The sequence below is a fragment of the Cebus imitator genome, unplaced genomic scaffold (assembly GCF_001604975.1).
Source record: "Cebus imitator isolate Cc_AM_T3 unplaced genomic scaffold, Cebus_imitator-1.0 Scaffold582, whole genome shotgun sequence".
Lineage (NCBI taxonomy): Eukaryota > Metazoa > Chordata > Mammalia > Primates > Cebidae > Cebus > Cebus imitator.
Genome location: NW_016107897.1, coordinates 214,855 through 238,791, shown reverse-complemented (window position 1 = coordinate 238,791; position 23,937 = coordinate 214,855). Strand labels below are relative to the sequence as shown.

Genomic DNA, 23,937 nt, shown 5'->3' with positions numbered 1-23,937 from the left:
ATATATATATATATATATATATATTTGACTCTCAGCTTTTCACATTTTTTTTTATCTACTCATTGGTTGGTGGGCAAATTTAGATTGGTTCCATATCTTTGCAACTGTGAATTGTGCTGTGATATACATACATGTGCAGGTGTCTTTTTGATATAATGATTTCTTTTCCTTTGACTAGATACCCAGTAGTGGAATTGCTGGATCAAATGGTAAACTTACTGTTAGTTCTTTGAGAAATCTCTATACTGTTTTCCACAGAGGTTGTACTAATGTACATTCCCACCAGCAGTGTATAAATGTTCCTTTTTTCACCACATCCGCTCCAACATCTATTGTTTCTTGACTTTTTAATAATGGCCATTCTTGCAGGAGTAAGGTGGTATCTCATTGTGGTTTGAATTTGCATTTCCTTAATGATTAGTAACATAGAACTTTTTAAATATGTTTGTTGGCCATTCGTATATCTTTTTTTGAGAAACGTTTATTTATGTCCTTTGCCCACATTTTAATAATATTTTTTTCTTGCTGATTTGGTTGAATTTCTTGTAGATTCTGGATACTAGTCCTTTGTCAGATACGTAGTTTGCAAATACTTTCTCCCATTCTGTGGATTGTCTGTTTACTCTGATGATTATTTCTTTTGCTGTGCAGAAACTTTGTAGTTTAATTAGGTCCCTTTTATTTATTTTTGTTTTTGTTGCATTTGCCTTTGGAGTCTTCATCACAAATTCTTTGCCTAAACCAATGTCATGAAGAGTTTTTCCTAGTTTTTTTTCTAGAATATTTATGGTTTCAGGTCAGATATAAATCTTTGTTCCATCTTGAGTTGATTTTTGTATAAGATGAGAGATAAGGATCCAGTTTCATTCTTCTACATGTGGCTTGCCAGTTTTCCCAGCAACATTTATTGAATATGGTGTCCTTTCCTCAATGTATGTTTTTGTATGCTTTATCAAAGATCAGTTGGTTGTAAGTATTTGGGTTTATTTCTGGTTTCTCTATTCTATTCCATTGATCTATGTAACTACTTTTATGCCAGAACTGTGCTGTTTTTGTTACTACAGCCTTGTAGCATAATTTGAAGTCTAGTACTCTGATACCTCCATATTTACTGTTTGCTTAGCATTGCTTTGGCTATTTGGGCTCTTTTCTGATCCCATATGAATTTTAGGTTTGTCTTCTCTAATTCTGTGAAAAATTATGTTGGTATTATATTTTGATAGGAATTGCAATCTGTAGATCTCATTGGGCAGTATAGTCATTTTCACGATATTGATTCTTCCAATCCATGAGCATAGGATGCATTTCCATTTGTTTTTGTCATCTGTGATTTGTTTCAGCAGTTTTGTAGTTCTCCTTGTAGAGATCTTTAACTTCCTTGGTTAATATATTTCTAGGTATTTTTTGTAGCTTTAGTTCTTAAGTTGACTCTCAGCTTGATCACTGTTGGTGTACAGCAGTGCTATTGGTTTGTATACATTGATTTTGTAGCCTGAGAATTTACTGAATTCATTTATCAAATCTAGGAGTCATTTGGAAGGGTCTTTAGGGTTTACTAAGTATAAGATCATATTATCAGCAAACAGAGATAGTCTGACTTCCTCTTTTCCAATTTGAATGCTCTTTCTTTCTCTTGCCTGATTGCTCTGGCTACGACTTCTACATCCACTCTTCCGCCCCCTAACCTGCCTTCCCTACTTCCATCCCATCCATGGGACCTCATCACACTTCCCAGAAGACCAGAAGTTAGATTAAATATTATAGCAAATATTAGAGCCAGGTAAGCCAATCCATTTGCAGCTCTATTCACATGCCTCACACTGGGTATGTTGGAAGGACATGAAGGTTTCATCTATGTCATGCACTTGTATAAACTGCTCCAGCTTTTTTTAATTAAAAGTAGAAACAGGCTGGCTGGGTGCAGTGGCTCATGCCTGTAATCCTAGCACTTTGGGAGGACAAGGCAGGCGCATCACCTGAGGTCAGGAGTTCTAGACCAGCCTGACCAACATGGTGAAATGCTGTCTCTACTAAAAATACAAAATTTAGCCGGGCCTGGTGGCACATGCCTGTAATCACAGCTACTCAGGAGACTGAGGCAGGAGAATCGTTTGAAGCCAGGGAGCTGAGGTTGTAGCAAGCCAAGATCATGCCACTGTACTCCAGCCTGGGCGACAGAGTGAGACTCTTGTCTCAAAAATAAATAAATAAATAGAAACAGACTGGAGTGTAGTGGGACAGTTATAGCTCACTGCATCCTCTAACTCCTGGGCTCAAGCAATCTTCTCACCTCAGCCTCCCAAGTAGTTAGGACTATGGATGTGCACCACCACATCTAGCTAATTAAAAAAAAAATTCTTTTTTAAGAGATGGGGTCTCATTGTGTTGCCCAGGCTGGTCTCAAACTCCTGGGCTCCAGGGATCTTCCTGCCCCAGTCTCCCAAAGTGTTGTGATTACAGGCATGATCACCCCTGGCCTATGCTAGTTTTATTGAGGCTGACTTCTTTCTGGCAGTTGAGCACTGCTCCCAGTTGCTGTTGACTGGGATGGTCTTCTTCACATCTGGCCCTCCAAGGCCTGACACTCTGTCTTCACACAGCTCATGTCTTCACATACTTCACCTGTGTCAAATGTCACTTTCTCTAAAATCACCCTATTAAAATGACAGGCAGCACTCCTCATCCTAGCACTGCCGATCTCCCTTCCCTGCTTATTTTTTTTCTAAAGCACTTGTCACCTTCAAACACACTATGTCATTGAATTATGTTTGCTCCTCCCTCTAGAATGCCAGCTCAGTGTGGGTAGGGATTGTTATTTATTTTCTTCACTGCTCTATCCCTGGTATCTATAGCAGTGCCTGGCGCATAATAGACACTCAGTAAATATTTGTTGAACCAATAACTGGCCCATTAGAAAGGACACCCTTGGATCCCAACAGACATGCGTTCCATCCTAGAACTGCCTCTTCCCTCCTAGCGGCCTTGGGCAGGTCTCACTGATCGTCTATTTATTTCATCTACGTCTTTTTTTTTGTCTTATTTTCTTTCTTTCTTTCTTTCTCTTTCTTTCTTTCCTTCCCTCCTTCCTTCCCTCCTTCCTTCCTTCCTTCCTTCCTTCCTTTCTTTCTTTCTTTCTTTCTTTCTTTCTTTCTTTCTTTCTTTCTTTCTTTCTTTCCTTTCTTTTCTTTCTCTCTTTCCTTTTTTTCTTTCTTTCTTTCCTTTTTNTCTTTCTTTCTTTCTTTCCTTTCTTTTCTTTCTCTCTTTCCTTTTTTTCAGGGTCTCTCTCTGTCACCCACGCTGGAGTGCAGTGGTGCAATCATGGCTCACTGCAGCCTCAACCTCTTGGGCTCAAGCCATCCTCCCACCTCAGCCTCCTGAGTAGCTAGGACTACGGGTGCCCACCACCATGCCTGCCTAATTTATTTTATGTTTTGTAGGGATGAGGTCTTGCTTTGTTGCCCAGGCTGGTCTCAAACTCCTAGGCTCAAGCAATCCTCTCACCTCTCAAAGCGTTGGGATTACAGGAGTGAGCCACTATGCCTGGCCACCCACTATGCCTGGCCACCCACTGTGCCTGGTCACCCACTGTGCCTGGCCACATCCCCATTTTCATTTGTTCAATCAGGAGATGAACTAGACAGTGAATCTCAACTTGGAGAGAAATTCTCCTACCCTAAGGGAACAGTGGAGGAGGAAAGAAGACAGAATTTTTAGGGCTCTGTGAGGAAGCTGAGGAAACACGGGAAGGAACAAGATCTGGGAGACCCTGTGAAGGAAATGGGGCAGAAACCAGGGAGAAGACCTGGAGGCGGTGGCAGAGGCTGGAGTTGAGTCCCCGCAGCTTCCTGTTGCCTGTGGCCCACTTTCCCACACAGAGCAGCAGTGCCCCCTTGTGGGCCCTGCCAGAGCCTGGCTGTTTTGGGGCCGATGCTTCCCCTCCACACTCTAGCACCAGCTATCACACGGGCTTTCTTTATCCCAATAATTTCTTCTAGTGCTTCCAAAACTATGCACAATGGCAAGCCCAACATAGGCATCATCTCTTCCTTTGAGAACCTGCTGCTTCACATCTGTGTCTGAGTTAACGCCTGTGCCACTGATAGAGTTAGGCTTTGTGTCCCCACCCAAATCTCATCTTGAATTGTAATCCCCAGGTGTTTAGGGATAGATGCGGTGGGAGATGACTGGATCACGGAGGCAGTTTCCCCTGTGCTCTTCTCGTGATAGTGAGTGAATTCTCGTGAGATACAATGGTTTTATAAGTGAGTTTTTCCTGCTCTTCCTCATTCTCCCTCACCTGCCATGTAAGACATGCATCTTTCCCTTCTGCCGTGATTGTAAGTGTGTTTTCCCCTTCCGCCATGATTGTAAGTTTCCTGAGACCTCCCCAGCAATGCGGAACTGTGAGTCAATTAAACCTCTTTTCTTTATAAATTACCCAGTCTCAGGTACGTCATTATAGCAGTGTGAAAGCAGACTAATAACAGCTACCTACCTGGGAAACTTTCTTAGGTTTGCATGCACACCTGCTTTGTGTCCAAGCACAGCCCACATCCTTCTGTGTTCAGTGCCTATGCTGTGATGATAGGGCAGCACCAGAGTGGGGAGCACTAAAAGGGACAGGATCTCTGGCCATAAGCCTGGAAGGAAAGTCACATTTTATAAACTTTGTTCTAGAGTATAGGGTGCAAACCAGTGGGCTATTCATGTATTCATATGTGCATGTTGAGTCTGTTGCATGTTATTTTAAAATTTTCCACCAACATTTTATTTTATTATTATTATTATTTGGAGACAGGATCTCCCTCTCTTGCCCCAGCTGGAGTGCAATAATGTGATCCTATTCCCAGGCACAAGTGATCCTCTCACTTCAACCTCCCAAGTAGCTGGAACTACAGGCGCATGCCACCATACCCGGCTAATTTTTTTTTTTTTTTTGAAGACAGTGTCTCACTGTGTTACCCAGTCTGGTCTTGAACTCCTGGTCTCAAGCAGTCCTCCCACTGCAGCCTCCCAAAGTGCTGAGATTACAGGTGTGAGCCACCATACCTGGCCACCAATATTCTAAAAGGGTAGATTTCACATAGAAATCAGGATTTGAGCAAACGTGGTGGTTCATGCCTATAGTCCCAGCACTTTGAGAGGCCAAGGTGAGAAGATTGCTTGAGCTCAGGAATTCGAGGCTAGCCTGTCCAACATAGTGAAACCCCAGTTCTACAAAAAATACAAAAATTAGCTGAGTGTGGTGATACAAGACTGTAGTCCTAGCCACTCAAGAGGCTGAGGTGGGAGGATCACCTGAGCCCAGGAGGTGAAGGTTGCAGTGAATTGAGATCACACCACTGCAGTCTAGCCTGGGTGACAGAGCCAGATGCTGTTAAAAAAAATGGATTTCTAGATTCCTTGGAAAAATCAGAAGATGTAGCTATCCATATCTGGACCCACATTCCCTCCTGTCCATAATGGATGAGAAGGGAATAGCTGTTGCCCTCTTTAGATGGAGCATGAACCCTGCAATCATAGTCTTTACCCAGTATGCTTTGTTTCTCTGTGCTAACTGCTTGGTTCTTGTAGGAATTTAAGCTTGAGATTCCTGTAGTTTCCAGGAAGGGAATGGGCAGCATTATTAAAATGAAACACAAGCCATCAGGGTCTGAGCAGTGGAACATCTTCAAAGGAGAATCTCAGAGAGTAAGAACCTTAAAGTCAGAGACTAAGTAGTGATATATCTTTCAGCCAGAGAAGATCCTACAAATAAGCGAGAACATGCGATGTTTGTCTTTCTGTGCCTGGCTTGTTTCGCTTAACGTAATGATCTCCAGTCCCATCTCCATGTTGTTGCAAGTGACTGGATTTCATTCTTTTTTATGGCTGAGTAGTACTCCATTATGTATATGTACCACATTTTCTTTATCTATTCATCTGCTGATGAACACTTAGGCTGCTTCCAAGTCTTAGCTATTGTAAACAGTGCTGCAACAAACACGGGAGTCCATATATCTCTTTGACATACTGATTTCCTTTCTTTTGGATATATACCTAGCAGGGGGGTTGCAGGATCATATGGTAGCTCTATTTTTAGTTTTTTGAGGAACCTCCCAACTGCTCTTCATGGTGGTTGTACTTAATTACCCTTAATTACATCACCAACAGTGTATGAGGGTTCCCTTCTCTCCACATCATCACCAGGATTTGTTATTGCCTGTCTTTTGTATATAAGCCATTCTAATTGGGGTGAGATGATATCTCATTCTAGTTTTGATTTGCATTTCTCTGATGATCGGTGATGTTGGGCACTTTTTCATATGCCTGTTTGCTGTTTGTTTGTCTTCTTTTGAGAAATGTGTTTCAAATCTTTTCCCCATTTCAATTACATTTTTTTCTATAGATTTGTTTGAGCTCCTTATGTACTGTGTTTATTAATGCCTTGTCATATGGGTAGTTTGCAAATATTTTCTCCCATTCGGTCGGTTGTGTTTTCACTTTGTTGATTGTTTCCTTTGCTGTCCAGAAGCTTTTTAACTTAATGTGATTCCATTTGTCCATTTTTGCTTTGGTTAACTGGGCTTGTGGGGTATTGCTCAAGAAATCTTTGTTCAAACAAATGTCCTGGAGAATTTCCCCAGTGTTTTCTTGTAGTAGTTTCATAGTTTGAGGTCTTAGATTTAAGTCTTTAATCCATTTTGATTTGATTTTTATATATGGAGAGAGATAGTGGTATCATTTCACTCTGCATATGGAAATCCAGTTTTCCCAGCAGCATTTATTGAAGAGACTGTCTTTTTCCCAGTGTATATCCTTGGCACCTTTGTCAAAAATGAGTTCATTGTAGGTGTGTGGATTTGTTTCTGCTTCTCTATTCTGTTCCATTGGTGCTATGACCCCTCAGGCAAGTGCCATGGAAACAATGGCATCTCCTTTCCTCTTCAGCTTGATGCATGGGCAAGTTCAGCTGCCTGGGGCTATTCCATTCTACCAATTTCTTGAGTGAGGATGAGGACATGATGGGCAGGGTCCAAGCTGCCAGCTTCCTGACCAGTTTATCTGACCCTTGATGAAGGGGAAAGTGTTGCTCTGATTCCCTCCTTGGCACCTGGTGAGCAGCTAATCTTCAGACCCTGCTACCAATTGGCTCGCGAATGACTCTCTGCCCAGAAAGCATTGCATTGGTTGCCAGCCCCAAGCCACTTTCTGAGACTTTTTCCCCATTGGCTGCAGCTTCATGCAATGGAGTTCCCATGCCCGTCTCTGAGTTCTCCTGTTTACGTGCCCTGTTGATGACCCTGACTGCTGACTCCTCTCCATCATTGGGTGAGGGGCATAATCTCTTGAGTTTCCCTGGATCTCCATAGCCCCAACCCTATCCCCTGTGTACCTCCATGCCAGACTGCCTTGGACTTTCTTTCACCCATCTCCACACCCCCAGGCCTTGAGCAATGAGCTCAGAAGCTTTGTTACGTATAGGTGTAAAGCTCCTGGCTGCCATTGTCATCATCTTTGCCTACACCAGTGTGTTCTCCTCCATCCACACCACTGGAGCCCACTTGCATGGTGCTGTCTCCCCGTGAAGCCTCCATTGCAACCTGCTACTTCATTTTCTTCACTGACAATGGGCAGATGCTGGCTGCTCGTCTTTCTCTTGATGGGAGAAGAGCCCACCAGCTCCTCCCCGTCTTGGAGCTGGAGATGCCAGGTGAGGGGACCAAGTTCTCCCTATGGAGTCTGACTGGCAGGAAAGTCACAGGGCAGGGGGGACTACCATCTTTTGATGTCTACTATGCACGAGGCACTGTGCAACCACATTCACAACTATTGGCTCATTTAGGCTTGACAATGACCTTACAAGATACACATGATTCTTACCCTTATTTTCTGAGAGGAAAAAGAAATCAGAAATGTTAAATGTGCCACTTAAGGTCACACAGCCAGGAAATGATATAGCTAGATTTGAGCCTGGGTCTGACCACCATCTACTCTCAGCCACTCTGGCAAAAGAGCACTAGAGACTAGGAAACAATAATCAAAGTTCACAGGCAGATTGTCAGATTTCTATGCAGGATTCCCCTACGGCCTGGTTTCTTTGAGGCAGTGGGTCAGAGAAAGCACAAGAGGAGAGGCTATGGGTAGTGGGGCTGGGAATTTGAAGACACGTTCTCTGGCACCAGAGAAATGCAGCCTACTCAGGGTGGGTAGAGGGACGAGACTCAAGGCTAGAAATGGCTAGGGGTGGTGCTTGCTTTGTGGTTGAGAATGAGAGGCCTGGGCAGCCTCATCATGAAATTCATTCCTACATCTAGAGGCACGATGGAGTAGGCAGAAATGAAGGATGGGGGCCCTGCTTTACACAGGAGGATGCTAAGGCCCAGCAGAAGCTCTCCTACTTGGAGCTACCTCTTCCAGACTGCCAGACACTGGGCGACTGGGTCAGGGTAGCAGAGACCAGAGCTGCAAGGCTGGGGAACTCTCTGGCCCTTCCAAGAGCCTCCCTCCTCTTTATTCATATCCTAGCAGCCATCACCCGAGTGCTGTGCCCCGTCCTCTATACCCTACCACCAGCCTCCTTCCAAGACAAGGTGGCTGGTGCTTGGGCCAGAAGGCCCTGATGCCTTCCTCAAGAACTACTAGCCAGAGCATCACACTGGTATCCCTTAAGCCCAGCACCACCAGAGTGATCTCCCAGCCCATACTCACACACGAGGGGCCTGCACTTAGTTTTCTCAAATACAAGGGGTCGACTGGGTCCCCTGCTCTACCTCACTCCCTTCCAGGGCCAGACAAGACCCCCAGGTGGCAACAGTGATGAAAAGCCAAGGTATATAGGGACAACTAAATCCAAGAGTGAATGGAAGGAGGTGACAGAGCAGCCAGGCATGGGCAGGCACCCCACTGTTCAGGCCAGATAGGAGTGCAGACTTGGGTGGTGCGACCTGAACACTTACAGAGCCAGGTGGCAAGGCATGACTGGCTTTTTTTGACCCATGAGGAGGCTGAGGTACCCAGAGAGCAGGGCTTGCCTTCCCAGTCTACTGACAGCCCTTCAGGGATGCAAACGTCCAAAACCTGGACTTTCTCTCTAGCTGCTCTTCGGAGCCTGGGAATTTTAGGGCCACACAACATGGCAGAGGAAAGCCCCTTCCTTTGGGGAAATCAAGATGAGAGGGTCTCTCTAGCCTCCTGGGCTTTGGGGTCAATAGAGCCAGACCAGAGTCTCCCTTAAAGCACTCAGACCTCTTAGGTTGGCTTAGGAGTGGCACAGGGCCCCCTAAGCCTCCTGGGCTGGGACTTCACTCTTCATTCGTGCCATTTAGAAGGGGAAGGAATGGGCACCTAGCCAGGCTTATCTGTCCCTAGGATGCCTGAGGTCATGCTTGTGGCCAGGTCATGAGATGGGGTTTGCAGCTTCTGCCCAAGTTCTGGCTAACTCACCCACTCCCTGCACCCCTCAACCATGCCTGGCGGAAAATCCCTCTCCAGAGAAGAGCCGAGGCCCTCCCCATTCCTCCTGTGGGCTCACCCAAGTCCTGCTCCCAGTAAGCTGAAACTCAGCAGAGGGTGAGGTGAATGCTCAATGCTCTGAGCCCTAACACTGAAGCCTCAGTTGCAACCTCCATCCCCATTCCCCAGCCCATTGTCAGCAAAAAGACAGCCACACAGTTAAAGTGCATCTCTGGTAATGCTTTATTGATTTGAGGGATCCTGCTGCACCTGGCTCCCTACATCTCCATTCTCATCTGAAGTGCCCCTCAGGCCTTCCAGACCATTACCCCCACCCAGAGATTATATTTCATGAGAATCGATATATGTGTGTGTCTGTGCAAATGCATGTGTATATATATGTGTGTATATGTATCTATATAAACACATATATATATATTAGCTGTACAGTATTTACAGGTACAAATAAAATAGGCTTGAAAATTACAGAGGTGATTGGGATCCAACACTATTTCAGTTTGCTCGGCAGATAGAAAAATAAAGCACCAGTGGCCTTTGAATTTCCATGTGAGCAAAGAGGGCTGGCCGGTAGGAGAGAACAGGTTTAGCTTAAGCTCCAGCTGGCTATGATACGCCTTCCATCTGGCTGGCCCAGGGGCCAGGTCTCTGCTTGAGAAAGGGGCTGTTATATTAGCCCATTACCATAGGCAAAAGGGACAAGGACATAAACCCTTGTCTCTTAACTACGCTCTGCTTTTGCTTGGCCTGGGCAGTGGCTGTGTGTGGCCAAAGGCTACAGAGGACCCCATGGGGTGGCAGATAAAGCGTGAAATCCAAGTCAGTGAAAACTGGTTTCATTGGCATCTTGAGACTTGAGAAAGGAAGGTTCTCCACCCTCACATCCCAATCTATGCCAAGTCATCATGTCGTGTATTAGGGGCCCATCAGTGCCCACCCTCAACTCAGCCTCATAAAATTCAGCATCGTATTTACACAAATGAAACAGCTCGTGGTGACTGGGGCTGCCCTGTGCTCCACCTCTGTGCCCATTCACTCCAGTCCAATTCCTCTAAAGAAGCCACTTCAGGGCCAAGGTTGGCCCTGAAGGCAGGACCAGAACCTCATGCCCCATCTCAAAATCACCCTTGCAGCAAACAAGACGTCTTGGCCTCTCAGTCTGGTAGAGACCTGGAATCACACACTGCTGTTGACTTCTTTGTCCCTACAGGCGGGGAGCTGTGGCAGCTTCAGGCCAAGTGGTGGCCTTACGGGCAGGTAGCAGGTGGCAGAAGTCTTCTTGCTACTCATTCAATTGTCTTCTCTTTTTCGGAGAGTAGAATACGGGCGTGGGGGTGAAGGGGGAGTGGAGTTGCCTAAATTCTCTTTTTCTCCCCTCTATGTGCAGAGGAACTTTAGGAAAGAGGGCAGGACAGGCAGCTGGAGCCACCGGGGCCTGGCTCTGCTCCTGGCACAGCACCCAGGGGGCTGCTCTGTTCTTGGTTCCCCCTCACTCCCTTGGTGCCTGGGGGGCCTCGGTGGTGCCACCCTGGGACCAGCCCAAGGCTCACAGCTTTGTCTCAGGCCCTGCTGCCTGCAGGGTGGGGAAGGAGTCCCGGATCTTTGCCACTTCCATGGCACACAGGTGCCCAAATACTTTGTTGTACCAGTCAGGAGAACGGCCCCTAAGGAAGTAGAAGAAAACAGGCATGAGCGATGGGTTTTTCCCTGGAGCTCTCACCAGGGAGAAGGAAGAAAGGACTTGTCCCCAGCCTCAGGGATCAATAGCATGAGGCAGAGAGTGGGGGCAGAGGCAGGGGAGGGGTCAGGGCCAAGAAGACTGAGCAGGCCATCCCAGGCCCGGTACCTGAGGTCCGCGCGGCAAATGTGTGTGAGCCGAGAGCGGCCCAGACCACAAGGCTCCATGAGGTACTGGGACGTGAGCATGAGGGCCCGCACACCCGACTCTGGCACTGGTTGCTCAGGATCCAGGGACTGGGAGACAAGCAAGCAACCCCCACGTGGCAGGTCGGAGCGCCACATCCTGTCAGAGAAGGGACACATAGGCTCAGATTCTTAGTGCTGGTTTCCACCCCACTTCCCCGGCCCCCCAAGCACAATGAAGTGGCAGCTGCGGCCCCTCACCGAAGCACCACGAAGTCACGGCAAGGATGGGGTGCCATGCTGTCGGTGACATAGTGGTACAGCTCCACACCCGGCATCAGGGCTTCCAGCACCTGGGCCCGTAGCAGGTCCTCATCCCAGAGGGCCCGCTCCCGGAGAACACGATGCAGCACCACAGCTGGGGGGGCTGCCACCTCTGTGGACACCTTCCATAGCCGCAGGGGGTGCCCGTCTGGTGCCTGTGAGCCACAGGAGTGGGGATAGGGGCAGCTGTCAGGGCTGGGGAACTCTGACTCTATCCCTAAGTCCAGGCCTCAAACTGCAGGGCCTGAGGCTCGATAGGGTAGGCTGCAGAGCTCCTCTGCTAACCCTGGCCAGGCTGAGAGTGCCCCCATGCTCCCCGCCCTCTCTCCCTCTCTCTTTTCTGGATGTCTGCTTTTCAGCCTGTTAGACATCATAAAGAGATGACAGGACACACATTCTCAGAGGCCTCTCAGGCCCTACCGTGATGGGCATAGTGCTTGGAAGTGCAGGAAGATGGTGATGATTATCAAGGAGCTCGCCATCTAGCACATGTACTACATAAGCTGCCCCGTACGGTGCCTTTTGTATGTGCCAGGCACTCACCCTGATCCTACATGGGAGGTTTTGTTATGACACTTTTTACACAGGACACTTCAGGCTTGCAATCTTACTCAGAATCCACGTCCAAGAAAGAGCATGGCCAGCGCCCAGAGGGGAACAGAGAGAAATCCCCTCCATCCGACACTAAATGGAGGAGTAACACATTCGTTGTTGGTTTGGGACATGTAATGCTTGGGGTCAGGGCAGTCCAGGCAGCAGGACCACACAAAGGTGCAAATGCAAGGATTCGGCTGGACTGCAGGGCAGGGCGAGATGGGAGTTGAGGCTATCAAAGCAACGTCGTGTCTGAAACGGGGCATTTGGAGGGTCATTCTGGCAGGTGGTTCCTGAGAGAGCTCCCTTGGTCTCATTTGGTTCTTGATTCCTTAAAGCACTTTCTCGGCTCTCTGACATTCTCCAAGGATCAGGCTGAGGCACTGCGAGACCGGGAGGACAGCTCCTGGGCTCCCTCCTTTGGGTTTCCAGACTCCCCTTGCCTGTACCATGCTCTCCCAGACCCATAGCAGCCACTCGTGGTGTGGTACTCACCTTCTTGCAAGCCACCTCCGTGTGCTGGGGCCCTGGCATGCTCATCCAGCCCTTGAAGCGCTCAGCAGCATCACGCAGCAGGTCCTGGACGCTCTCCTCCATGTAGAGGCTCAGGCTCACCCCTGCAGCTTGGGCCTGACGCAGCTCAGCCAGGGCTGGTCCGGGAGGGCTGAGCTCAGCTGCACTGTAGGAGCTGCACAGCTGCAGCACCATATCCTGGGGCACCTGAGAGTGCACACACACACTGGGCTGCAGCTTCAGAGAGCAGGAGACCCCATGGGGTCTGTCAGGTTCACTTTAAAGGCAGTGGAGAGGTGCAGCTACCACAGCAAGGTAAATGAGAAACCTTGTGGGGGAAGAGTATGAGCTTGAGAGGTATGTGTCAAATTGGGTCCTATCCCTGACTTGGGGCACCAAGGTCAGACTTGATGGTTCTCTCAGGTCTCGTAAGTAGGTGCCATGGCCTGGGGTTACTCACCTGGAAAAGTTTCTTGCAGTCACTGATCATGTGCGACAGGCCCTGGGTGGCTGCCATGTTCTCACTCAGGTCCCTAGGGCCAGGCCTGCCAACCAGGCTGCGTTTGCTCTTGATCCTAGATGGGCAGGAGGTGGTAAGAGGAGAGATGGCACAAGGGCTCAAGACAAGATGGTCAACACGGTGCCTTCCAGCTGCCAGGAAGCAACTTTGTCAAACCCGGCCACAAAACAACCTGTTGCCTTTTGGAAGGCCCTGCTCCACAGCATCCCACCAGCCCAGAGCCCCTGAGGAGTGAGGCTCGCTCCTTGTGGTGAGGCTGAGACATAGCACCGTCAGCCATCAAAGGCCAAAAGTCCAATGGGGCCCGAAGTGTCGGGGCCCGAAGTGTCTGGACCCAGCCCGGCCCTGACATGCCCTGACCCACTTCACCTGGGAGAGGGGCTATCCTTCTTAGAGACGTTGAGGTGGAAGATGGAGGGTGCCAGGCACACTGCCAGGTTGCCTGCTGTCATCTGGTTTTCCTTGGCAGAGGCAATGTCACTTAAGAAGTAGAGCAGGGTCTGTAGCACCTCTCGGTTCTCATCGGGGAGCAGCAAGGTGGCAGCTTGTGCTGCTGCCAGCCACTGATCCTTGGGGAGCACTGTGAAGAAGCAATAGAAAAAGAGCTTTCCTTGCTTCCCCAGAGGCCTTAGCAGCAAGCCTCCTGCTTCCAAGGGGGCAAAAGGCATGGCAGTCCCAAGGGGAGCAGTGAGAGGGAAGGAAAAAGGTCAGTTCTATAAGGCCTTTGCGTGCCTGATCTAGCTCTATTACTAATGTACAGTGTAAACTTAGGTAGTTCCCCTTTCTTCCCTCAGGGCCTCAGTCTACCCTTCTATATAATGGGTTTGGGAGCAGAATGGTCTCTCTCCAAGGGCCTTTCCAACTCCAGATAGTAACTGTTCCAGTCAGCTCACAGGTCCAGCTACATCTGCCTGCACCAGGCTTATCTTCCACAAGGCCTGGGATTCAGGGAGGTTGAGAATGGGGCAGGTTATTGGGGGTATGAGTGGGTGACTCACGCTGGTAGATCTGCAGGAAAGTGGTGGTGAGCTTGCTGGTGAAGATGGGCTCAGGCAGGTCCCGGAAATACTGCTTCAGCAGGTCAGCCACGTCGTAGGCCGACTGGCCCTCATAGCAGACATTGTCAGGCGAGGTCTCATTCATTTGGCGCAGGTTCTGGATCCTGGACTTAACCCCGGACTTGCGGAAGATGCCCACCTGGTCCATGCAGGGGAGGGAGGGAGGCAGGCATGTATGAGTAGGAGGGAGGCAGGCATGTATGAGTAGGAGGGAGACTGTGAGGCCAGTCCTGGACGGAGTGTCGGGAGCGTAGGCCACCCCAGACTTCAAAGCCCATCAGGCTTCCTGAGGCACAGGGTAGGGAGACAAATGGCAAAACCAAATACAAGGATTTTTACAGCTTCAGGGCCAAAGAGAAAGATGCTTTTGTGGAGACGAGTAGGAAAAGGTAGGTCAAGGCTAACTCAGGCTTCCAGAAGACTGGGACTAGAAAGCCTGGGCCAGGAAGAAGGGAACACAGAGCTGGGCCTCGGAGTAGAAAGGAGCTTCATCCTTTCTGGGCCTTCCTGAGAACAGCAAAGGCCTCTGGTGGACCAGCCCAAGTGAGGGGGAAGGCCAGAGCAGTTCTCCTCCCCAGCTCCTCAGCCTTCCATCCAATGCTCATCACCACCCCACCCCCGCACCATCTCCCCCCACAGACTGCCCCAAGAGGGCTCACTTGGTCCAGGCACTGGCTGCGCAAATAACGCATGGCTTGCTGAATGCTCTGTGGCAGCGGTTGGCCCGTGCGCTGCAGGTGGATGAGGGGTGGCACTCCAAATATGTGCTGTCCCCGGTAGTCTGGGGTCTTGTTCCTCCTCATGAACTTGGGCATTGACCTGTTTGGGAGAGTGGCAAGTGATCAGAGAGGGGGAACACAGTTTGGAGACTCTGCCTGCAGTCTCGAAGGATCAGGTGGGGTGAGGAGGGTAAGGCACACACCACAGCCCCAGAGTCAACACTCACTGAGCGCCTGCTTTGGGCCCAGCCCTAAGGAGTCACAGAGGAACACAGAGAGCTCTCAGTCTGACCAAGGAGATTACTATGTCAATAGGCAGTGACAACTCATGTGGCCAGTAGGAGGCCAAGAACTTAGGCGAAGCCCCATTGAGGGAGGGGAACTGTACCTAGCGGGTTAGGGAAGGCTTCAGAGAGGATGTGGTAACTCAGCAAGCTCTTGAGGGATAGGAAGGCGTTGTCCCAGAGGAGAAATGGGGAAAAGGCATTCCAGGCAGAGAGCACATCACGAACAAAGGCAAAGAGGCAGGAAAAAGAGCATAGCACGTTCACGGAAGGATGACTGGTCCCACTGATCTGTAAGGTGGGGCTGCTTAGGAGTCGTGGGTTAAAGAGCCAGAAGGATGGAGCAGGACCAGAACAGGAAGGAGTCATGGTGGAAGGGAATCTGGACAATGGGGAGCCAGAGAAAGGTGTTTATCTGGAGAGTGACAACCGAGCTGCATTTTAGGACAATCTCACTAGTTACAGCATGGAGGTTGGGATGGAGAAGATACAGCTAGAGGACCTCAGGTCCTCTGCCCTATATTCAGCCTCACCTAGCCCCTCCAGCCTTCCGGCATATCACACCACTCCCCTGGCCTGTGGGCTCTGCCTGCCTGCACCCACCTTCTGGGCTGATCCTGCCCGGGGCTGTGGACCTAAATCAGCAGCTCCCCACTCTCCATGACCCAGGAGCCACTCACCAGACCCAGCCCTGCTTGTGGGGCACAGTGTACTTCTCCATGAAGGCAGTGAGCCGCAGCAGCGAGCCCTTGTGCAGGAGGTTGATCTGGCCTGCAAACTGCCGGTTGATCTCCAGCGACTCCGAGTTAAGGCTGGGCCGATGGGAGTTCTGGAAGCTATGCCAACGGAGCTTCCTGGTGGGGGGTGGGGGGCAGGGGTGAGATGGGTGGAGAAGCCCAGAGGAGCAGGTTTGGCTAAACCTTAGAAAAGGTTGTGTGTTCTTCTGGTCCCCATTTTTCTCACCAAAGAAAAAATGCAGGGAGCTGGGAACACTTTCAGCACTGCTGCTGAGGCCCCAGGGTAGAAAACGCTTGGTCCTCCCTCACTTTGCAGAGGAGGAAGCTGAGGTCCAAAGAGGAGATAGATCATCATTTTCTCAAGGCCACAGCAGGGGCAGGTTCTGGACTGAACTTTCTGGATTCCCAAGTCCTGTACTCTCTCTCCTGAGCTGGCTATGAGGGGATAATGCAGCCCCCAGGCCCTTGGCCCTGGGCCTCATGACTAAGAAATCAGCTTCAGAGACAGAGAGAGAACAGGAGCCCCTACCCCCGCCCCATCCCAATGCAAACTCTCACCTGCAGGGTCTGGTAAGTGAGGCTCCAACACCTGAATCCCGCCGTTCACGTGGCATTGATGCCTGGAGTCCTGCCAGGGGCCCTGCAGCCTCCGCCTCATTCATGGAGTTCCCACTACTGTCGAGTTCGCTGGAGGAGGCCACAGTGTCAGAAATGGAGTGTCCTTCTTCCATAGACAGGCTAGAAGCAGAGGTGGGTTCCCCGCCTGAATGTGCCTCCTGCTCACTGTCCCGAGCCGGGGCCGGGGCCTCAGCCTCTTCCTGTGCCAATGGCTCAGCTTCTGCCGGAGCCTGAGCCGGAGCCAGGACTGCTTGTTGGACTTCAGCCTGTGCCCAGGCTGGGAACTCTTTGTGGGCTGGAACCTCCATCTGGCCCAGACCCTCAGCTTGGCCTCTGACCTCAACTGTGGCTATTTCTATTGATGAAGTGGCCTGCTCCTCTTCCTCATCTCCAGGCCCCAGGTCTGGGTACATGGCCTGAGACCACAGCTCTACTCGTTGCTGTAGCCCCCACACGTGCTGGAGGATGTCATCTAGGTGAGCATAGCTGCCTCCACTCTCCCCATCATCTTCATCTTCAGCCTCGATCCCAACCAGTACAGGCTCAGCTGGGTACAGCTCAGGCAAGTTGTCATACGTGCTGGCATGGCTGCCCGTTGAGCCACAGGAGCCCCGGCGCCCCTCACAGCCCCAGCGCCTACCTGGCTGCCAGTCTGCCAGGCGGTGTCCGTCCTCAGGACACAGGCTTTCGATGGACAGGGAGCGAGGGAATGTTCCTGGTTTGTGGTCCCCCGGCACATGCACCAGGCAATCACCTCGGTGTGTCCGCTGAGGATGACGGAACGAGGCCACAGGCCAGGCCTCCCAGGCCTTCCGAGTGTCGGCACCACTGCCACCGGCTGAGGTGGCAGCCCGGTTCTTGGGCCTGTAAAATCCGGCCGAGAGGAAGCTACGGCAACTGCGAAAAGATGAGGCTTTGGAGGCCTTCTCTGAGGCGGCTGGACTCCGCTCAGGCTCTGCTTGCCGGCTGCCACTCTTTTCCTTCCGCCTCAGAGACTCAAGGTGCTTGAGGAAGCTACGGTTACGATGGCGCTTCTTGGCTTTGTCCTGGGGACCCTCCTGGCCCTGGGTGGGGCTGAGGAGGGACCGATCACTCGGGGTGGGGGCACGGCCTGGCAAGGGCAAGTCTGCTGGCTCCGGCGGTAGACTCACAGTGATGACTGGCAGAGAGGTGGCGCTAAGCTCAGTGAGGACACTCTCACAGCTTGAGGCCACTGGCAGCCCAGGGCTCGGTGGGGCCAACAGATCAGAGGACCCCACAGGAGACCAGCACTTACTTTCCTGTTGGAAGGCCCAGTGGCTACTGATGGTACACTGCTCTTCCTCTTCCGAGTCTTCATTCTGGGAAAGGCATGGCAGGGTCAGGTCAGAGAAGCCCAGGCCACAAGTCCTTGATTGTACTTCACTATCTGCTTCCAAACTCCTGGGGGACTATGAGGTGAAGGGCCCTGCTTTCTGGCTGAGAACATGGCCTAGGTAGGGGGAGCTAGCTCTGGGAGTGTCAGAGGAAGCCAGGAGTCACAGACAGAGCCCAGATGTATGGTAACGGTAATGCTCAACTAATTAATCTAACCCCCCTTCCAATTTTACAGATAGGGAAACAAACCTACAAACCAGGAGCCACTCGCCCAAGATCAATGACATGCATTAAGTCAGTGACAGATCTTCCCAAGCTCTAGGCTGTAGTCTTGGATTAGAATCACAGAACACAGAGCTGGAGGGAATTTGAGATGTTCTAGTTCATCTCCTTCTTTGCAAAATGGAGAAAGTGAGGCTCAAAAGGGAAGAGGTTTCCCTGAGGTCACTCAGCAACCAGTGGCAGAGCTGAGATCAGGCCCCACGGGCCTCCTGTCTCACAGCCCAGGGCTTCGGTAACTTGCCTGCCCCACGTGACTACAGGCCTCTGTAGCCCCTGAAAAAAAAAAGCAAGGAAGTTCGTTCCCAGGAAAGAATGGGGTCATAGATCTCCTCCATCTCTACCGCTAGCTGGGGAAAGGCACTGCTCTGGACATCTCAGACTCCTGGGATACTGGAGCTAGTTTTACAAATGGTTTACATGTGCCCTGGGTTTCCTTATGGTACCACAGACCCCACGCTTGCCATGACTCACCTGCTTGCTTTGGAAATGAACCTCCAATTTCATCGAGGCACAACTGTTCAAGGTCATTAGCCTCCTGCAACAAAACAGAAGTGTCCACCCAAGTGTCCCAATCCCCAAAGCCTGGCAGAGCCTAAGATGCGCCCACCACTTCCATGCCCAAGCCATCAAAACTTCTTGCAAGCTCCAGTGTTCATGAAGGTTTAAGCACCAGACACAATGCTGGGAAGATTATGGCCTTTGCCCTCCAGGAGCTTACAAAGAGAGTGGAAATAAACCCTACAGAAATGGGACAGGTTCAAGTTCAGGACAGACAGAAGGCACAGCAGACAAACACAGAGAGACAAGCAACTTGCGTGAAGGAGGGATGCAGTCAGAGAAGGCTTCCTGAAGGACACAAATGGGATTTTGATGGTGAGAGAAACAGGGACTCTTATCCCAAGCTTACACAGGACCCTGCAGGTACACAGTCAGCAAACAGACCAGTGTGGGCATGAGACCAGTGGCACTAAGGCTAATGAGCCTGCTTGCAAAGGGCTTTGGGTGGTATGCTAAAAAGTCTTTGCATTTTTATCTTTAGGCAGTGACAAATTTTAAGCAGAAAGAACAACCATTTGGAGCTTTGACAATGCTGACGCTGGTGTATCTGGATGGATCTGGGAGTGGGGTGAAGGAAGGGGGAGAGGAGAGCTATCAAGACTAAAGCCGGTTAGGCTGAAGCCTTGTGATCAATCTAAGCAGAAGCCATGGTTTGGCCTCAAACAAGGGCCAAGCTCGTGCCAGTAGAAAGGGACTGAAGCGGAGGAATATTTGGGGGATATAACTTTAGGAGAAAAGAAACAAGGCCAGATCTTGGCTTTCTAGCTGGAGTGACTGGGTGGGTAAGGGTGTCACAAACACGAAGAACAGAATAAACAATGTGACCGCAGAAGATGAGCTCTAAGCTGGGCTCCTCCTCTATTAGAGGGTGCAAGGGATGTTTTTTCTCCAAAAGGAAGCCCCAAGCTGGGCCCTTGGCTTCCCAGGCTTGGCTCTCAGCCCACCTACCTACACAAGGCCCCCAAAGAGTCCTCGTCCAGAAAAACGTGGTTTTTCTTCACAGAGCCAATATCCAGGGGAAACGAACCTTCTGTATGGCAGAGAGAAGTAAAGATGAGTCCAGTGGTAGATCACAAACTCAGCCTCAACTGCCCTTGAGCTGGAAGGGAAAGGCCAAGAAGGAGGGGGAGCAGGAAGACAAGAGGCAAAGCAGAAGGAAAAAAGCCAGGAATAAAGAAGGGTGCCCCACGAGTTCAGGGGAAAGGTCAGAGAGAGGAGAGGCCTAGAAGGCTGAGCTGGACCCAAGAATCCCTCCAGTCAGTGAGGCAGGTCCATGGGGGTAGCAGGCCCAAGACCCTGGGTGGCTGCCGAGAGCCCAATATGGGCTCCGCCATTCCCCTTGAATCCTGGGCTGATCAGGCAGGGAAACTTCTCTTTGGCCCAAGGTGAACTTGGGGGAGTAGGGTGGGAGCAAGGACAGAAGGGACAGGATAGCCCAGTAGCCAAACAATACCTTGCATCCTCCTGTGGCCCACAGCAGTAGGAGCCCACTCCCTGGAACTTAGGGAGGGGAGAGGGGAAAGAAAGGAGTTGGAAAAATAGAAGAGAGAATCTGAGAAGTCTCACAGCTCTCTACCTTACTGGTGAAGCAAGCCCATTTGTTCCTTTACTCATTCAACTAATGAGTATCTAATTGAGCATCTACTTTGTGCCAGGCACTTGAGCAAATCATACAGCATACAACAGTGAACACAACAAAAATGCTTCCTGCATCCATGGATTTCCACTCTTAAAGGAAACAGGTAAGCAACAGTACTTAAAACCAAGATGGTGTAGTTACAAATGTCATGGAAGACATCAGCCAGCGTGATAGTGTAAAGGGAGGCTGGTAGGGGTGGGGGCCGCTTGCAGAGAGGTGGTTAGCAGAGAGCTTTCTGAAGCAGTGACATCCAAGCTGAGTCCTGAAAGATAAGAAGCAGCCAGCTGTGCAAGGAAGCTGCAAAGAGAGTTCCAGGCAGGAGGAACAGCAGCATCAAGACTCTGAAGAGGGAAAGAGTTTGGTGTGAGCAAGTGTAGGTAGAGAGGAGCCCTGTGAGCAAAGGTAGGAGAATCAATGGAAGTTGGAGAATTGCAGCCTGGCAGGCCAGAGCAGAGCATCTGGGTATATTTCATTCTGACTGTGCTGGGAGGTCATCGGAGGGTTTGGAGCAGGGGTGACAGTCAGACCTATGGCCAACAGGAGCCCTCCGGCTGCAGTGTAGAAATGAGAGTACAAGAGCACAGGAGGCTGGTGAACTAGCCCAGGTGAGCCACGACACTGGGTCACCCCAGACTGTGGCAGTGGAGAGAATAAGAAGTGGACTGATTCAGGATACGTTCTGGAGGGAAAAAGGTCTTGCTGAGGGGTTAGAAATAGGAGATGGGGACAATGAGGAATTAAATTAAGGATGACTCCTAGGTATGGGGCTTGAGCAAGTGGGTAGATGGTGGTACCATCAGGAGTTGGTTTTTAGACCTGTTTAATCTGAGACGCCCGTCAGACATCTGAGTAGAGACTGAACTGGAAGCTGTGAATAGATGAATCTGGAGCTTGGGAATGAGGTCTGGACATTTGGAAGTCATCAGAATATGGATGGTACTTAGACAAAGATCTCATGAGAAAGAAATGTTGAGGGAAGACGGCCCTGGACAGAGCCCTGGGATATCCTGATCCTTGCGTATCAGTTAGAAGAAACAGAGTCAGCTAAGAAGATAGAACGACAGCCAGAGAGGCAGCCAGTAGAGAGGGGTGTTCCAGAAGCCAAAGGAAGGAGTGGCCAGCGGCACCGCATGCTGCTGAGAAATGGAGCAAGATGAGGACTGGGAAGTGGCCGCTGAATGTGACCACGTGGAGGTCACTGGTGAATTGACCAGGCAAGTTGACCAGGCGAAGTGGAGGTGAAGTCGGGGTGCAGCAGGGGTGTGGGAGGAAAAGGGGAAGGGAAGCAGCAAGTGTGAAGAACTCTAGAAAAACACAAAAATGAAGAGAAATGAAGAAAAACAGAGAAATGAGGCCATCATTGTGAGGCAAGTGAGGTCACGGCTGGGCCACCAGGGTGTACAACTCCACGCGGCATTCTTCACACCGTGTGTACCTATGTGGCGTCCTCAGGAGTGGTACCACATGGTCACCCTGGTTAAGACAAGGCACTTTAAAGTCATGGGCAACAGTAGAGTTGTGGCAGTGGTGAGAGCAATCCCACAGAGAGATGATGCAGGAGAGAAAGGTACAACTGCAGAAGCAAAGTCCCTGAAAAAAATCGGAGCAGGGCTAGGAGACACTGCTTGTGCGGAGTTAGAGAGAGACTCTGACTTGCCCCATTTAACAGAAGGAACACTGAGGGGTAAGGACAGTTTTGGAATGGGGGAGGGGGAACAACTAAGTGGCCTTACCTTCAAAAAGCTGCACATACTGAGGAAATCCCGTTGCTCGAAGCCACTCACATGCTCTTTTGGCCTCGGCTTCTAAAACAGAACAAGGGAAAGAAACAGGCAGGGAAATGGGGTTAGGAGGGTGCTGACGCCAGGGCCCTAGGTGTATGCTGCCCACTCCCAGTAGGCAGGCATGTCTCATTCTGGTGATCCAGCAATGGCAAGAGAAGGCAAGAGGGCCTGGCACGTTTGCTCCAGGTCATAGCCAGCTAGGAGACCCTCTGCTCCCCAAGCCCTACTCTCTGGGCATCCTGGCCCCGGCTTTCTTCAGACTAATTTCTGCCTGTTCCAAACCCCTCACAGTCTCCCACCCTCTGCCCAGGAACCAGGATAATCTGGGGTCAAGGAGGCCTGCTGGGATAAGCCACAGCTGTGTCCTTCACCCCTGAGCCTTTCTGAGGAAGCCACCCCCTTCCAAGGCCCTGGGTAGACCACCCTAGTTGAGGCAGGAAATAGGAATGTTCAGCTGTAACTATATTTCTTTCTCATCATCGGATCTAACGTTCTTCAGCACTTTGACAGCCAAATATAATTTCATACAAACGATAACCAGTGATGGCTTTGCTATCCCCATTTTACAGACATACAAACAGGCTCAGCCTATGGTCTCACAGTGGACAAAGCAGCAGTGCCCGGGTTGGAATTCCAGCTGAGTCGGACAGCAGCTCCCCCATGCCCATTCCAGTCCTTCCTCCTGAGGGAGCTTCCCAGTACTGCCCCAGCTCTCGTGGCCTATTTGTGGCATAGTGCAGTGCTGAGTGTCATGAAGACAGTGCTGGCCTGTCAGGGTCTCGGGGGGCCATGGCTAGGTCAGCCTGTTGCCTCTGCTCTGGGAGTTCTGGCACAGAGCTGGGCACCCCTGCCAGCACTAACAGTGATGTGCAGCTGGACTGAAGCCACAGAGGAGGCACTCCTAGTCAGGGTAGACCGAATGCCAGCAGCAAAGCCCTGCCCCGGGCAGTTATTTGCTTCCCACCTAGGTGGTGCCAAGATGAGTGGGGCTGGGACCACGGGACCTGGTATCGCAGGGTTGGCGGGGGGAGTCAGCTGGCTTTAGCAGAGCTGATCTGGCCATGGAGTCCTGCCCCCAACACGTCCTCCACTTCCTTAGCACCTGTGGCCACAGTCTCGCCTGGCCTCCCTGACCAAAGGACTCTAAGGAGGCTGGTGAGGTTGTTCCAAGACAGGAAGAGCTCTCTCTTCCCAGTGCCCACTCACAAGGAAACCCAGGATGAAATCCTATCAGCTAGACAGATAAGATGAAGGATAAAACAGTATTTCAGACATGCTGGGTAAGTAGACGGGGAGGGAAGCGTGGGGGAAGTTAGAAGTCAGAAAAAGTAATGGGCTCCTTTAAAAGTCAAGGGTCACACACTGATGAGGATTTGAGGGGAAGAAGAGAGTGCTCTGCAGCTCCTGGAGCCCCTGCGGGTTTTGGGGGCAAACAGGGGCACAGGCAAGGATGACCACCTGTGCATTTCTGTGAGTGCATGCAACAGGTCAGTGCCCACCCCAGCATCTGTTTCTACATGTAGCTGTAGCCAAATTTGCTCATGCCTATGACTCAGTGAGGATCACTGTGGGACCGTGAACCTGAATATACCTACAGGGTCTGTGCATGCACCCACCTCTCTCTCTGCCTCTCTC

At 50.5% G+C, this 23,937-nt stretch overlaps 1 protein-coding gene across 9 annotated transcripts in view; it reads right to left on the bottom strand.

Moving 5' to 3' along the window:
- Window positions 1-9,654: 9,654 nt before the first annotated feature.
- Window positions 9,655-23,937, bottom strand: part of STARD8 (StAR related lipid transfer domain containing 8) — a 77,193-nt gene continuing 62,910 nt past the window's right edge. For 3 of the 9 annotated variants that reach the window (XM_037734196.1, XM_037734195.1, XM_017516385.2), the window contains 13 exons: window positions 22,252-22,323; window positions 19,828-19,909; window positions 18,793-18,856; window positions 16,623-18,023; window positions 16,009-16,289; window positions 14,985-15,144; window positions 14,266-14,464; window positions 13,637-13,847; window positions 13,208-13,322; window positions 12,730-12,954; window positions 11,578-11,795; window positions 11,300-11,476; window positions 9,655-11,117 (listed from right to left, as the gene is read on the bottom strand). In XM_037734196.1, the coding sequence (XP_037590124.1) occupies window positions 11,000-11,117; window positions 11,300-11,476; window positions 11,578-11,795; window positions 12,730-12,954; window positions 13,208-13,322; window positions 13,637-13,847; window positions 14,266-14,464; window positions 14,985-15,144; window positions 16,009-16,289; window positions 16,623-18,023; window positions 18,793-18,856; window positions 19,828-19,909; window positions 22,252-22,323 (3,323 nt within the window). In that variant the 3' untranslated portion in view covers window positions 9,655-10,999. The remainder of the gene's footprint in view (window positions 11,118-11,299; window positions 11,477-11,577; window positions 11,796-12,729; window positions 12,955-13,207; window positions 13,323-13,636; window positions 13,848-14,265; window positions 14,465-14,984; window positions 15,145-16,008; window positions 16,290-16,622; window positions 18,024-18,792; window positions 18,857-19,827; window positions 19,910-22,251; window positions 22,324-23,937) is intronic. The other 6 variants (XM_037734198.1, XM_037734197.1, XM_017516388.2 and 3 more) reach the window with 3 other exon arrangements.